The sequence below is a fragment of the Armigeres subalbatus genome, chromosome 2 (genome assembly GCF_024139115.2).
Source record: "Armigeres subalbatus isolate Guangzhou_Male chromosome 2, GZ_Asu_2, whole genome shotgun sequence".
NCBI lineage: Eukaryota > Metazoa > Arthropoda > Insecta > Diptera > Culicidae > Armigeres > Armigeres subalbatus.
This window is the reverse complement of record NC_085140.1, coordinates 190,867,351-190,882,434: the sequence shown is the minus strand read 5'-3', so window position 1 is coordinate 190,882,434 and position 15,084 is coordinate 190,867,351. Positions and strand designations below refer to the sequence as shown.

Sequence of the window (15,084 nt, the reverse complement as noted above, 5' to 3'; positions counted from 1 at the left end):
TTTTGGTCGGAGATTGGATCTCTTTGGGTTGCCGGGTACGTCGATCAGAATTGGTAGGTGATCACTACCAGAGTAGTCCAGTAATATTTTCCAAGTAAAACTGGTAGCATGAGACACCGAGCATAGTGATACATCGAGGGCTTGCGATAATCCGGTGGAAGGGTCGATGCGGGTATGCGTGCCATTATTAAGGACGACCATGTCGTGGTACACAGCCAAATCTAGGATAGCTTCGCCTCTCTTTTTAGATTCTGGAGCTGAGTTGACGGTACTACTCCCCCAGGCAGCGTGGTGAGCGTTAAGATCACCTAGTATGAGGATTGGTTTCGGCATCTCGTCCAAAAGTTTGCCTAGCATCTCGACAGCATTTTTATCTTTTGGTGGGAGGTAGATAGATACAACCGTCATTGTTGTTGGTGTGTACAACTGGACTGCTACTGCTTGGATGTTAGTTTTGAAATTTATTTGCTGGTATAGTGTTCCATTTTTAATTGCTAATCCAGCTCCTTGCCTGCCGTGAGTTGAGCAATGACTGAGCAGTAGATGATAGTTTTGTCCTAGGAAGTCAGATTGTAATCGACTGCTATCAGCATTCGTTTCTTGCAAGCATATTACAATCGGTTGATAATTTGCGATCAAGATTTGAAGCTCGTTTTTGTGAGAGCGGAGTCCATTTATGTTCCATTGAACTGCAAATGATGAGGTCTGTTGCGTCGCTGTGTCAGATTCTGTTGAAGCTTCAGACGGAGTTGTAGGTTCTTGATAGTCGTGATGGGGCTCCATTAGTTGGCTGGATGATGAGCAGTGTGCTGAAAACTGTGGTTGCTCTTCGCTCACCCTGTTGTTCACTGTATGGCACCTATTGTAACCTAATGCGTCAGTGACTGAACTGTTGCAGTGTGTTGGTGGATACGTTTTTTCCGCAGCACTTGAGGTGGTGATATGAGAAGTGGGATTTGGACGATTCATTGGAGGAAAAGGTATTTGAATACTTGCCCGGAGTTTTGGGCGACCCACGCCGACTGCCGCCAGAAGCTCCTCAGATTTCTCTGGTACATCTCTGATCAGGGTCGACGTGGGGAGCCTCGCGCTTGGCGAATCGAATGTTGATGGTTTGATGATCTGGCAGATTGATGGATTTCTGTTGAAGTGGTTCTTTGCATGGAACGTCTTGCTAGTTGGAGAAATTATCTTCCTGGCTGAGTATGCGGGAATAGTTTGATTGTGGTTTGTAAGTTGTGTGGAGAAGTGATCGTGAATGGCCATGTCGAACGGATTCCATGGGGAGGGTATTGATGCATGGCACTGGTGGCTGGCCTCGTCAGATTTCCGCTGGACATCCACTCTCTGTGATAGGAGGGGGGAGGCTACTGCACGCTCTTCCTCCCCTCGTCGAGTGATGCCGATAGGCGCGATGATTTTGTTGCTTATAATATGAGGTGAGGCGATTTTCCTTGAATTAATTGGAAATGCAGTGGTACGTGTCTGTTTACGAGGTACTATATAGGAAAGGGTACTTGCCTGTGAAGGCGGGCTGCCCACGCCGACTGCCGCCAGAGGTTCATCGGAATTTTCCGGTACATCCCTGGTCAGGGTCGGCGTGGAAGGCCTCGCGCATGGCGAATCATGTTGTAGGTAGTTGGTCGTCTTGCTGGTCGATGGTATGCTGTTGAGGTTGTGTATTCTATCGTATTCGGCAGCGTTTATTGTGGTCGTCGATAGTTGTCTGAAAGCAGTATCCAGGTGGTTGTTGAGGTGATGAAGAGTGGCCATGTCGGCCGGATTCCATGAGAGGGGTAATGATGCATGGCACTGGTGGATGGCCTCGTCCGATTTCCGCTGGACATCCGATCTCTGTGATAGGAGGGGGGAGGTTACTGCACGCTCTCCCTCCCCTCTTCGAGTAACGCCGATAGGGGCGATAATTTTGTTGCTTACAATGCGAGGTGGGGCGATTTTTCTTGAATTAATTGGAAATGCGGTGGTACGTGACTGTTTACGAGGTACTATAAAGGAAAAGGTACTTGCCTGTGAAGGCGGGCTGCCCACGCCGACTGCCGCCAGAGGTTCATCGGAATTTTCCGGTACATCCCTGGTCAGGGTCGGCGTGGAAGGCCTCGCGCATGGCGAATCATGTTGTAGGTAGTTTGTCGTCTTGCTGGTCGATGGTATGCTGTTGAGGTTGTGTATTTTATCGTATTCGGCAGCGTTCATTGTGGTTATCGATGGTTGACTGAGAGCAGTTTCCAGGAGATTGCTGAGGTTACCGGTGTTGTCAAAAGCTGTTTGAATTTGTTCATTCATTCTCGTGTCCTTTTTTTTGCGGGGTCGTTACCTTGGGTGTTCCAGTGTGGTATTCTATAGGGCTTCTTGTCCATTATTCTTGTCGTTGTTTGAGGTGGTGCTGTTTGTGTTTGGCGTTGATATACGTTTCCCCCGATAGTTGTTGTTTTCAATAGGAGATATTTCCATCTGCCGTTTTCCGCTCCTACTACGGGTATTGACGTCATAATCCTGTTTGTCGAATTTGCGGTTATCTCGTCGCTTCGATGGTGGGGAGGTAAAAGGTTGTTCTTTACGGGGTATTCGATCGCCGTGCTCAGGTACCTTTGGATGTTTAGCTGTAGATGTCGATAGATTTCGAATATCGGATGTTGTTGGTGGATTGCGTGGTGAGGGTGATTGACTCTGTGGGCGTGATTTCAATATTTGTTTAAGATCGGCTAGATCTTTCCTTAGGGCAGCTATTTGTTTTTGTAGAGTAGCAATCGTTTGGTCCTTTTCAGTAAGTTGTTTTTGAATATGTTCCTGCACAACTCCAGCGTATGTCTCCTGCCTTGTATTCTCAAGAAATATGCGTCTTGCTTCGGCGAACGATATACCTTTGTCAACTTTTAGACGGACGATTTGTTCTTCCTGCTTATATTTTGGACATTCACGAGAGGTTGTGGGATGGTCAGCTTTGCATTGAATACAGCACGGGGGGTTCTCGCATTGTTCTCCCTCTGATATGCCGTGTAGGCCAGAGCATCGAAGGCAGATTTCAGGCTGTCTACAGAGTTTCCGAGAGTGTCCATATGAGCCGCATTTGTAACACATCATTGGCGTGGGGTAGTAGGCACGTACTTGCATTCGCAGAAGGCCAAAGAATACATGTTTCGGAAGCATCGTGCCATGAAACGAAAGGACTAACAAGGGGGTATTTTTTAATGTTCCATGCATTCGTTTCTTAATTCGGCGTACAGCGTGAACTCCCTGTGTTTTTAGGTAGTCTCTAATTTCTTCTTCATCTGTATTTACGGTATCCGGGTCATATACTATTCCTTATACAGTATTAAGAGTTGGGTGGGGTATAATTTCGATGTTGGTGCCGTCTGTTAGCTTTGTTATTTTTGTCAGTTTATCTACAATGCATTTGGAGTTAGTCCGTAGGATGTAGCGCGATCCTCGGCCTTCTCGGGATGCTTTGATTGTTCTGGCCTCTTTGACACCAACTTCTTGCTCGATAGACCTACCCACTATGAAAGAGTCTGGCAGAGGAACATCTTCTCTATGCTGATCATTTGTGACGTTATCGTTTAATTTGCGGCGCAAAACAAGCACCATTACCTGACCCAATTCGTTTGAGCCAAGCAGCCACTCAGGTACATTTCTTTGACCTGTTATTCCTGCTGTGCCCTCGGGGGGGCCAGCGGAGCTGCTGGACATTTGTCCGGTTGAACCAGTAACTTTTTCTCACTTTCAGCCTTCGCAATAGAGAAAATACACGCAAATACGACGTTACTGTTATTGTTGTTTGTTTGGCACTATCTAGCACTCGGCGCACGGCACTTTGTTTCAGATATTTTGACTATGAGTGTGTGGGTATTATGAAACACGGCGGCGATACCGCGTGATATTTGCACTACCAAATTTTCACTAAAATCACTGCTGTTCCATCAAATTTCACGAAATCTTCAATTTACCGAGGAAGACTGGTGTTTGACGCCACTGTTACACTACCGACGGTTGGTGTTAAGGCCAAACAGACACCCGAAATAGGTAATTACTTTCTAGAGGTAATTTGCGCGAGTTGATATACCACTGTGCACACACGCACACATTACGGTAAAAATAATCCATTAGACATTTTTCGACTTTAATGCTAGCAAATTAGTTTTTAAAAATAGGATTAAGTCAAACAATCATTCTGTGCATTTTATAAGTTGTACAATAAATAAGTAAAATCTTGAATATCTCAAATTATTCTAAATCTCTGCATATACAATGTCACAATGAGGTTTTCCTAGCAGCTTTTATATTATTTTTTTAACCTGATCCTCATACCTGTGGGACGCGGTACGGTTGGTTCAAAACGACCATTTTTCTCGGCAAATTATTTCATGAGCCAGTACGTAAAATAATTCAATAAACTTTTGCCGACATTTCGTCGGTCAGGTCCTAAGCATATTCTTTTATAACTAATAAGTTCTTAATGATGATGGTTGTTTTTAACTACCCACCGAGAAAATTTTGTTAGAAATTTAAATTAGGGACATGTGACTTTGAAGCCATAAACTTGTTGGACTTCAATTCACTTAGGGAATCAGCTTCAACATTAGTTAAAATTTGCATCTTCAATTTATATGATAATTTGGTATCCTTCAGAACCCATGACATCAACGATATCAGGGGAAAAAAACACGCGCGACACTTCATCCCAAAATTTTATGTACAATGTCAATTTTATGAGTCGCCTCAGGCAGGGAGAGTTGCACAACGCCGCCGCATGCATCAAACGCGTGCACAAGCATAGGCTCATTAAGAGCCACCGCCACGCCGACATGAGCCATCGATCCCTGCTCGAAGTGGATGCTGATCACTTTTAAATTGATCCTAATGAGAATGGGAATTCATCCGCATCCACAGTTAAAATGTTGCAACTCGTTGAAAAGTGATCTGATGTGATGATGGCCCTCATACTGATTGAAAATTTCGAATTTCTTGACGCTTCAGGGTACAAAATAACCGGTATCGGATTTCGATATTCGTAAGGCAAGAAATGCACTGGTCAAAAGCTACAAAGTTGCAACTCAGATTATGAAATGGAATGGTACTTAATTAAAAGATAATTTTCAAATAATGACTTCGTATGTATTCTCGTTCATGCCGCGACTGCATTTAGCAAACAGATAACAGGTACATATTATAATAATGATTATTTAAGCCAGAGGTGCCAGACTTTCCATACCGTTCTGCTCTTGAAGCGAGTATTTGAAAAGTTTGTTTTATTTTGTGTTGTTATTTTTCGTTATTTGTAGGTACCAGGAAAAGTCATTCAATTTAAATGACAATTGATTAAATAAATATGTTTGAAATATTGAGAAACAATCAACAGGGTCAAACACTAAACCATATCTGAGGTTTAGAAATCCCATTGCAACCAATGGACATCGCGATTTTTACATTTTCTCCATCGACCAGCGTAATTTGTATCCTGGCAACACTACTTTCTGCACTGAAATTATTGCATGGCTGGTTGAACACTTAGTCTCAAAATGGAATCGTAATCGACGGCCAAATGGGTATTTTCGCACCTTCTGGACATTTCGGCTTGGTAGAAGGGTGTCTCATTGAAATTTGGTGCATTCCTCGGTGATGGTCATTAATTTGACTTTAATTTGTAAAGTGAATTGCAAAGTATGCATAACAACATCTGTCCTGGAAACCTTTTAATGAAGCTTACAATGTCTCCTGAGTCCTGGTTAAGAATACGTATTGCAATGATACAAATTCAATACTTCAATACAAAAACTGATGTGAGAACCATGAATATGCTACGAACGATGAAATTCATAATTTCAATTTGCGTTACCGATAGTGGTGGTCTGGGCAGAACAGGTAGAAGCTCTGCAGTTATGCACTGCCATTGACGAATATGAGACATTTGTTTTGCTATCATTAATCAATTAGGTCATTTATCTTGAGTTGAATTTTTAGTTAAGTTGCCAAGGTGACCCAGAGTGAACGATACAAAGAGTGTAAAATTAAGGAGCGTAAATTATATTCTCTGATCTTATCTTTCAACAGCATCTCAATCGTTGACATCGTTCTGGAGGAAGCTGAAGTAAAACAGTCAGGAGCCGCGTGGCACGGAGCCAACCAGGTTGCTGTATCAATCAATGTCTAGCTTGGTTCGGGTGCGAATGATCAAGATAACTGCCAGGATACTTCATCGCATCTTTTTGTAAGATGGTGCCAAGTGGGACTGTGGGACACGTTTGGAAAAAACAAGCGACCCCGCAATCCGGATCACAAAGAAATATTTATAATATATGAAACACAGTAAAATGACGTTAAAAAGTTACCTAAATCATAAAAAAATATATTGGGTAGGCAACGACACTTGGTTTGGCGAAAAATAAGTTTTTGACTGACAATTAGTTTAATTGCTAATAATGACGAGTGGGCATGGCAAATGCTATGTAATGCGTACCATTGGTGCTTCGCGTACCTGACGGAATAAAATAGACCCCATCTGGCGGTCCTTAGACCCAGCAACTCCTGTCCCTACCTCGTGGAGCCGGGCGGCCGGGGTACGAGCAACCTTAGGAAAGACCGGGTACCCAACCTCAGTGGGAACTATGGTCGAACGGTGGCAGGGAAGGGGTTGCTCCACTCCTGGGTGAAAATCTGATCGAGTGTCCGTTCTCCATCTGGGAAGTGACTTGCAAAGAGGAAAAAATGTAACTTTATTTGCAACCAGCAAGCGCTGTCACGAATTGTCAGATGCAACCAGCACCTTTTTGTGTGAAAGTATTGGTATCCATTAAAAAGTATTTCGAATGATTTTGATTTATGAGTAGTATTTCTCTTTGAAAAGTATTCTAGAATACTTTTATTGTTATATTTATTTATTTACAAACACTTTTATTGTGCTCAGAAGATTCTACCCGGAATTTAGGTGAATAACTCAAGGAAACAGTTGAAAAAATCGATGATCAACTGTGATGAAAAGAAGAACAAGTGTCAGAACTAGGAAAATGAAGCCGTCTTTGCAGGTCTCGTCTCAGTTCTCCATGTTAGGAGCGGCTCGCAACCTCGCAACAGCGTCTGTTGCTCATAGGTATTTAGGTCGGCTGATCATCATCCGAGTGTCAGTGAGGGACTCTAAGCAAAATTGTGCACTATGTTCCACAGGAAATTTAGGTGGAATGGTTCTCCGGAAATTCAGGGGAGTGCACTATGGGGAATTCTCATACAAATGGGCGGCCAAAAATATTTTTCCAATGAAAACTGTTTCTATGCAACATATATTATGTGAAGGAATATTTAAGAACCTTTTGTAAACTCCATCGTTAACCCTTCACAAAATGTCAACAACGAAAAAAAAATTTTTTTGGGGCATTTTTTTTGTTTGTATCTAATACAGCATGCATAAAATAGCAAACAATCATATTTCTAGTGATAATGTTGCTCGTTTTTTAATCATTATCAGGTATAGAGAATAAAAACCACAATTTTCAAGAAAATTTTGATTGCTGCGTTCTTGTAAACGCGCAAATATGCGCAAGCAAATCACTCACAAAAAGGTGGTACTAGGGTTATATTTCAATCTCCCATTTACAGATGAGGGGACATTTGGGGACATTAGGTTTGCGGGACCATTTTATAGCAAATAATTATGATAACTAAAGTTTTTCTTCTACAACTTTTTGATATTAATCTTTGCGTGTAAAACAAACCAAACTATCTCAAAGCTAAGGTTTTAAGCTTTGAAATGGTATATAAAACCTTATATTTGGATAAAAATTGACTTCATAACATACAAATCAAAGTAAGGAATGATTTTTTATTTTCATCAGCTTTTTTCCCTTCGCCAGCCCATATCTTTTGACTGAATAAACACAGCGCTTCAATATTTCCCGATTCTCTTATCTAGGTTATATGCTTTCATATGATATATAAATTAGACAAATTGAAGATAGTAATTTTTTCGATTAATGACCACCCTTTTCCCCATAGTGGGGTAGTATCAGGCTAGCAAATAAGCTAAAAAACTAGCAATGAATAATCAGCGAGAGGACCACCGATGTGCTCAAGGACCGTGGGTTAGACATCGTAGCGCAGCAGGAGGTTTGTTGTCCGCTTGACTATGGACCAGAACTTTACTGACCGGCGAGTGTGGGGCACAATCGAGGATCGAGAGATGTGGTCTTGAACCGTGTATTGTGGCGTCAAATTGTTCATTATGTATTATCTGTTAAGATGGAAGCTAAATGAATGAAACATTGTCAGAAAAAAATGGTACGTACCTAGCTTCTCGTATGTCCTAAGAATTTACTCCGGAACGACAGATAAGCTAAAAAAATCACTCACTTTGTCCTGAATCCAAGATCTAGTCTCTTTGAGCGCTTCGTTATGTAACGTATGAATTGTGCGAAATCTCCTTCCAGCAAAATGATCCAACAAATTGACTGATGGAATTTGCAATACTTGTCAAGCTTTCCACGGGATGGACTGTTTAAAGAATTGCGCGTCAACTGGTTAACAACTGTTGGAGATAGTAGTAATAGACTAATACTTCCCTCCCTTGACTCCGATTGGCTACCACTTCATTGTCCAGCTGTTACTTCATTGATGTACTGATGCACCATCCAATAGAATATAATTTCAAGAGATTTTCGTTCTGTAATCGTTGTAATCTAGACACATGGTTACGTGTAGCATGATTTGCTTTCTCAACTGTAAGTCACAAAAAAGACTTATCTTATAATGGATTGTCGACGTTTTTCAATATTGTGAACATTATGAACATGATTAATAATTCTGACTGATGTAGACTAATGTTGAAACCACCCATGGACATCCACACGTCCTGAGGTGTCGACGTCCATACGCCCAGGCCAGCTCACCTTCTCAGTTGCCTCAGGGTCAGCTTTGGACCAGGGAAACTGAGTAACCCTATACCTACCTCCTTACTTTCGTGCGCGAACCAGGGAAGGCCAATCAATTTATTGGAATGGTTTTCTTGTTTTAAATTTATATAACGCTTGGATGTATGCCTCACAATCTATTTTAAAAAAAGGGGGGGCGGTTACAATTTTTGTTTTGCTAATCGTTCGGGCCCATTGCTGATGGAGATGCATAGAAGATGGAAACATACCTTCCCACCACGTACTCGACGTCGCTGAGAGAGTGCGGCGCTCCTGGAATTGGCGGGGTCGGGGTTTGGTACCGTGCGTCGAAAATGGTTTCACAAGCCGTCACGCACGCGGTCACTAATGGATACTTGTGTTGCATGGAGATGTGCATTGTATACACACCGAAAAAAAAAATCCGTGGTAGAAACTACTATTTCGTACACTCTGAGATAAATTAAAACCAAATAGTATAAATTTCATGCTAAATCGCTATTTGCCTGGTTGACCCCAGCTTCGATTAAGTTATGGTTATTCATGGTTAGTATAACTTTGACAAAAACGAAGTTTAGTATTATATAGCTATATTTAATATAGTTTAACTTATATTTATTTTATTTTTATTTTATTTTTATTTATTTGAACATTTGTAACATAAGACTTCTGTCTTTTTAGGCGTTACATATATCTTGTTAGCGTAGCAGTGTGTCGTTGCATCATTTTATTCATTGAAGTCGAAGAACAATTCAAACTAAATACTAAAACTAATTACAAATTAAAGTGCTCTATACATTTCCTCTTAAATGCTAATGTTGATTCTTCTAGGGTTATTTTATTGGGTAATGAGTTCCAGTAGGAAATACCTCTTACGAAAAATGAATTACCGTATGCAGACGTGTTATGGCTTGGTATAAGATATTTTTTGGCGCGAATTGTTCTTAATGGTCTAAGTTTGTCATGTAAATATCTGGGAATTTTTGCTTTAACGAGCTTAAATAGAAATAAACAACATCTCATTTGTGAGAATTTTGCGTATGGACACACCAATAAGTTGTGTTGCATGTGTGAAACACTGGCATATCTATTCAAACCATAAACATAGCGTACGCATGAATTTAATGCTATTTTCAGTCTATTTCCGGCGAACATTGACGATTCACCTAGGAGGAAATCACAGGCTATGAAATGGGGGAGTATGAGACTTTTGAAAAGTTTGAGTTTAATGTCACTTTTTAAGATAGACGAGAAGGCATAGAGTGTTCGTAAACTTGCGTAAATCTTGCCGCATTGTTTGAATATAAATTTATCGAATTTGTAATTAGATTGAATAGTGATACCCAAACTCACCCCTTCTTCAGTAAAATTTATATTTATATTGTTTAACTTAAGTAATGGTTTCAAGACAATATTAGAATAAGAGTGGCTTAGAAATAAAGCGCTAGTTTTGTCGGCATTCAATGATAACCTATTCTCAGTTGACCAAGCATGAATATTAGCAAGATCTTCGTTTATTTTCTGGGAAATTATAGTGGCGGAATCATCTAAACACCCGAAATACAGTTGCACATCGTCAGCGAAAATGTGTAATTTACAATATTTTAGGACCTCTGGAAGATCGTTAATATACATCGAGAAAAGAATTGGCCCCAGAATTGAACCCTGGGGGACACCAGAAGATATTGCAATATAGCTGGAATATATCCCATCGTTTAAAACTGATTGTGCCCGTTCGGTTAAATAAGATTTGATAAGATTCATTGCACGATTAGAGAAGCCAAACCTTTCAGTGAGTTTAGCACAGAGCTTCTTATGTGAAATGGTATCGAAAGCTTTAGAAAAGTCGAGAAGTAGCAATACAACTGGACGTCCTTTGTCTAAGATGATTCCGATGTCATCAAAAACTTTCAGCATTGCAGTTTTAGTGCTGTGTTTGGGCCGATATCCAGATTGATGGGGAATCAATAAGTTCTCGCGATTGATAAACTTACTGATTTGATTTTTTATTATGCGCTCAAAGACTTTTGATAGAGCAGAAAGAATACTTATTGGACGCAAGTTTTGGAGAGTGTTGAGATGACTTTTCTTCTTAAGAGGTAAAACTTTAGACTTTTTCCATTCATCTGGAAAGATGAAAGGTTTCAAAATAAGTGGACTAATGAGTTTCAAAAATTTTAATGGTACTTTATCCAGTCCAATGGCATTAGATTTCATGTGGTATAATGCGCTAAAACATCTAAATCATCAATCTGATTGAAATAAAACGGTTCTGTTACTGACTGGCGGTTGGAAATATTTATAATTCGTGATTCAATGGTATCTTTTGTAAAGTTATTTGCAAAATGCACATTAATTTCATTTGATTCAAACTGTATAATTGATGTTTTGGCGGTCTTAACCACACCAAAGTTTTTTAATCTTCTCCATAGTTCTTTAGAAGGTAATCGAGTATCAATTTTTGATTCATAAAACGAGGTTTTTGCTTTACGAATTTGAGTAGTTACGCGATTACGAAGGACTTTGAATAATCTAAAATCAGTATCGCTTTTAGAATACTTCCACTGCTTATAGGCTAAATCGCGATCTAAAATCAGTTTCCCTATCGTATTGTTAAACCAGAGATTATGGTTATTGTCTGGTACTACCGATCGTACAGGAACATATTTATCATGTAAATCAACAAGGCAGCAATTGAAAAAGTTAAGCAATGCATTAGGATCATTGGAACGATAGTAGTTTGACCAGTTTAAGGAATTGAAGTCATGAGTAAGACCGTGTACATCCATGGAACGGTAATCACGAAATTTTATTTTATTGGGTACATGAACCATGTCAATATCGAGCGAAGCGAAAATCAGGTCATGATTTGAAAAGCATGGAACATCAATTTGATTGAATTTTAGAACACGTTCTCTGGAGTTAGAAAGCATAAGGTCTAGTTGTGACGAACCATTTCTGTGGAAAAAAGTTGGCTCGGAGCCAAGACTATACATATTATGAATACTGAGCGTTGAAATGAGTTGTGCACTCTTAGGTAAGCTGTGGTTCAGTAAATTCGTGTTGAAATCACCAACAAGAAAAATATCGTTGTAGTGTGTTCCATAATTTGTCATCAAACAGTCTATTGATTCGACGCAGTTCACTTCGGGTGGATTGTAGACAGTTCCAAATAATAGCTTTACTTAGTTATAGGGAACTAACTAATTCAACAAAGATGTATTCTGTATATGAACCACCTGGGGTCGCAGTCGATTTCTCTAAGAGACTACACTGTATGCCTTTTTTAAATAAAGATTAAGATACCACCTCCTAATCGCCCCATTATGTCATGCCTAATTGCATAATATCCATCGATTTCCAGAACTGCGTCATCGATTTTTTCGTTCAGCCAGGTTTCTGTGACACATATGAGATCAACAGCACTTGATTGGGATATTTGTCGCAATTCGTCTAACTTGGAAAAATTACGGGCACAAATACTCTGAATGTTTACACAACATACCGACAGTTTGTTTTTAATCAACGCACTTCTCATTACGGTCCCAGGCAAACACCAATTCGTAGAGGCACTTCTGACTACATCACTAGCCATAAGGATGATTGAAAGTCATAGCAATCAAGAGGAAAAATGTAAAGAGCACTAATGTAAATTCATATACTAAAAATAATATTTCCATAATTTCAATTTTTTCTGAAGGTGCAACGCAAAAATAGAAGAGTTAAAACAAATCTAGTACTAAATATGGCTCGACGGTTCAACAGCATACAGCATCATCCATCAATGACATCCCCAACAGCAGCAGCAACATCGTTATGACTTTCAGGAGGGGATTCATAGGATAACAAGGATGGGGGAGTGGGAATGAACAAGAACTTTTTAGGATTAGGTTAAAGTACAAATGGTATAAGATCCCTTTTTGCCTTTCTCGTATACTAAGTATACGTAAAGGCTATAATTTCACTCCAAAACCAAACTTTTGATAGAAGGCTCGGAGACCCATAGTGTTATATACCAATCGACTCAGCTCGACGAATTTAGGTGATGTCTGTTTGTGTGTATGTATGTATGTGTGTGTGTGTGTGTATGTGTGTATGTGTACAAATTTTGTAGACACACTTTTTGGAACTTAGCATTATCCGATTTACTTGCAATAAGTTGCATTCGACGGGAATGCGGTCCCATTGTTTGCTATAGAAAATTGGCCTGATCGGACATTGCATTTCGGAATTATTGACAAATCATTGTTTTTTCCAAGGGTCCCCTTGGAAAAAAATTTCAAAATCGAAAAAAATTTTTTCAAGAATGGTGGGAATGTATAGTAATTAATGCAAAACATGCAAAATGATAGAAAATATGCGATCTATCCCCTAAAGTCCTTTTGACCTTTCCTATGTGATTTTTTCAGTACATTTTACGATCCACGAGAAAGGCATCATCGCCGCTAGGTGGATTAATCTGGGTTTTTGTTAATTTTTGTTCTAAAAATAAGAAGAAAAAGCATTGTGCAAAATTGTAAAATAATGTTGGATTATTTATTTAGAATAATATTTATAAATATTTATGATGTTTGCCCAATGGATTTACATTTTACATATAGTTTGCTGTTGAACGGGAATCGCGAGAACCAGAATGAACCAAGGCATGCATAATATTGAAAACAGAATCCGTTGCGGTGTCTATTAATGAAACTCATTGCAGTCTGTGGAAGGAAACCGGACGAGAATTGAATAGTTGATGTCGTGATTCCGTGATTTCAATCTGCGGAAATTTTGGAAAAATATAAACAATGTTAGAAATGTGGATTATCCCATGCTAGGTAAATTACAAACCGCTGGCAAAGTTGACAACACTCCCTCTAATTCCTTCAAATCTTTTTCCACGAACATTTCTCCACTCTGTAGTAATTGATTATATGATGAGCTGTAATTAATAATAAATCACCGCTGTAAATTTTACTGTTTGATAATTGGCATGTATGAATGTAAGAGATTTGTTTCTTACCGTGATAAAATAATAAAGTTTTTAGCTGCAAGCAAAGCTGGATCTTGTTTGAAGCACGCCATTTTTTTCACTCCGAACGACAACAAGTATTCTTTTGGAACATTAGTTCATTCAATGCGAGCATAGATTAAATAGTAAACGTAAATAGTATACATATTAAACTATGTATCGTATAACTTTCAAATATAATGGAAAAGATTTAATTTTAATCTAATTTCGATTTTCTTTATTTCTGAGTGTAGATTACACTCTGTTTTTAAAACAACCATGGAATTTCAGTAATTCTTACCATTGTTTCAGACAAGTTCACCACTGTTTCAGTTAAAGTGACAACATTCCGCAAGGGCCACAGTTGACTGTTACTGCGCGTATGGTTAAATCAAACGGGTTTGTTTTCTGCCGAAATCGTCGGTGCATATTCTTAAAATAACCCTCGGAATGGTAGTTTCGACTGCAATATTTTTTTGCGTGCAGGGTTATGACAGGGTTGAACATATCTTCTAGGATTGTTCGACGTTTGCCTAGGAAATTGGGTGTCTGGGTGATTTTAGAACCTGGGGCACGCTTGAAAGCAGCATAGACAATCTTACTCCGAATTGACGAAAAGAGATCGGACCTCACGGTGTGACCGAGTTGTTGTTCGCAATTTGAAAGATTTTCCTTAGCGTCCCACGCACTCCACTTTTTATTCTTCACTACCCGATTCAACCACTGACTTGTGAGCAACTTTTTCAAAAATACGTGTTGTTCGCTTTCTTTACCGGACTTAAGTGTCCCGAGACCAAGCGCGTTTCTCTACACCTCTTGAAATCCGAAGTCTCCAAATCCCTCCACATCTCCTTGAACTTCATGATGCTCTTTTTCCAATTCCTCATTCCTCCAAATCTGGTGTTGTTGTAGGGTAATCTATTCCCTATTTGCTCAATTTTTAGAAGTAAGAGTTTCGAAGTGAGAAATGAGAAGTAAGTAGTTGTGAGAATGAGAATTTAGAAATGAGAAGTTTGAAGCGAGTATTCTGAAGTGAAAAGTAAGAAGTGCAAAGTTAGAAGTGAAAAGTGAGAAATGAGAAGTCAGAAGTGAGGTATTAGAAGTTATAAGTGAGAAGTGAAAAATGATAAGTGAGAAATGTGATGTGTGAATTGAGAGATGTGAAATTAATAGTTAAAAAACAGAAGTGCAAAGTGA

General features: G+C 39.5%; 1 protein-coding gene across 1 annotated transcript; it reads right to left on the bottom strand.

The window, feature by feature from the left end:
• Nucleotides 1-2,358: 2,358 nt before the first annotated feature.
• Nucleotides 2,359-9,294, bottom strand: LOC134209448 (uncharacterized). Its single transcript, XM_062685433.1, has 2 exons — nucleotides 9,146-9,294; nucleotides 2,359-3,052 (listed from the first exon to the last, which is right to left on the bottom strand). The coding sequence occupies exons 1-2, from the start codon at nucleotides 9,292-9,294 to the stop codon at nucleotides 2,359-2,361; spliced, it is 843 nt and encodes a 280-aa protein (XP_062541417.1).
• Nucleotides 9,295-15,084: the final 5,790 nt, after the last annotated feature.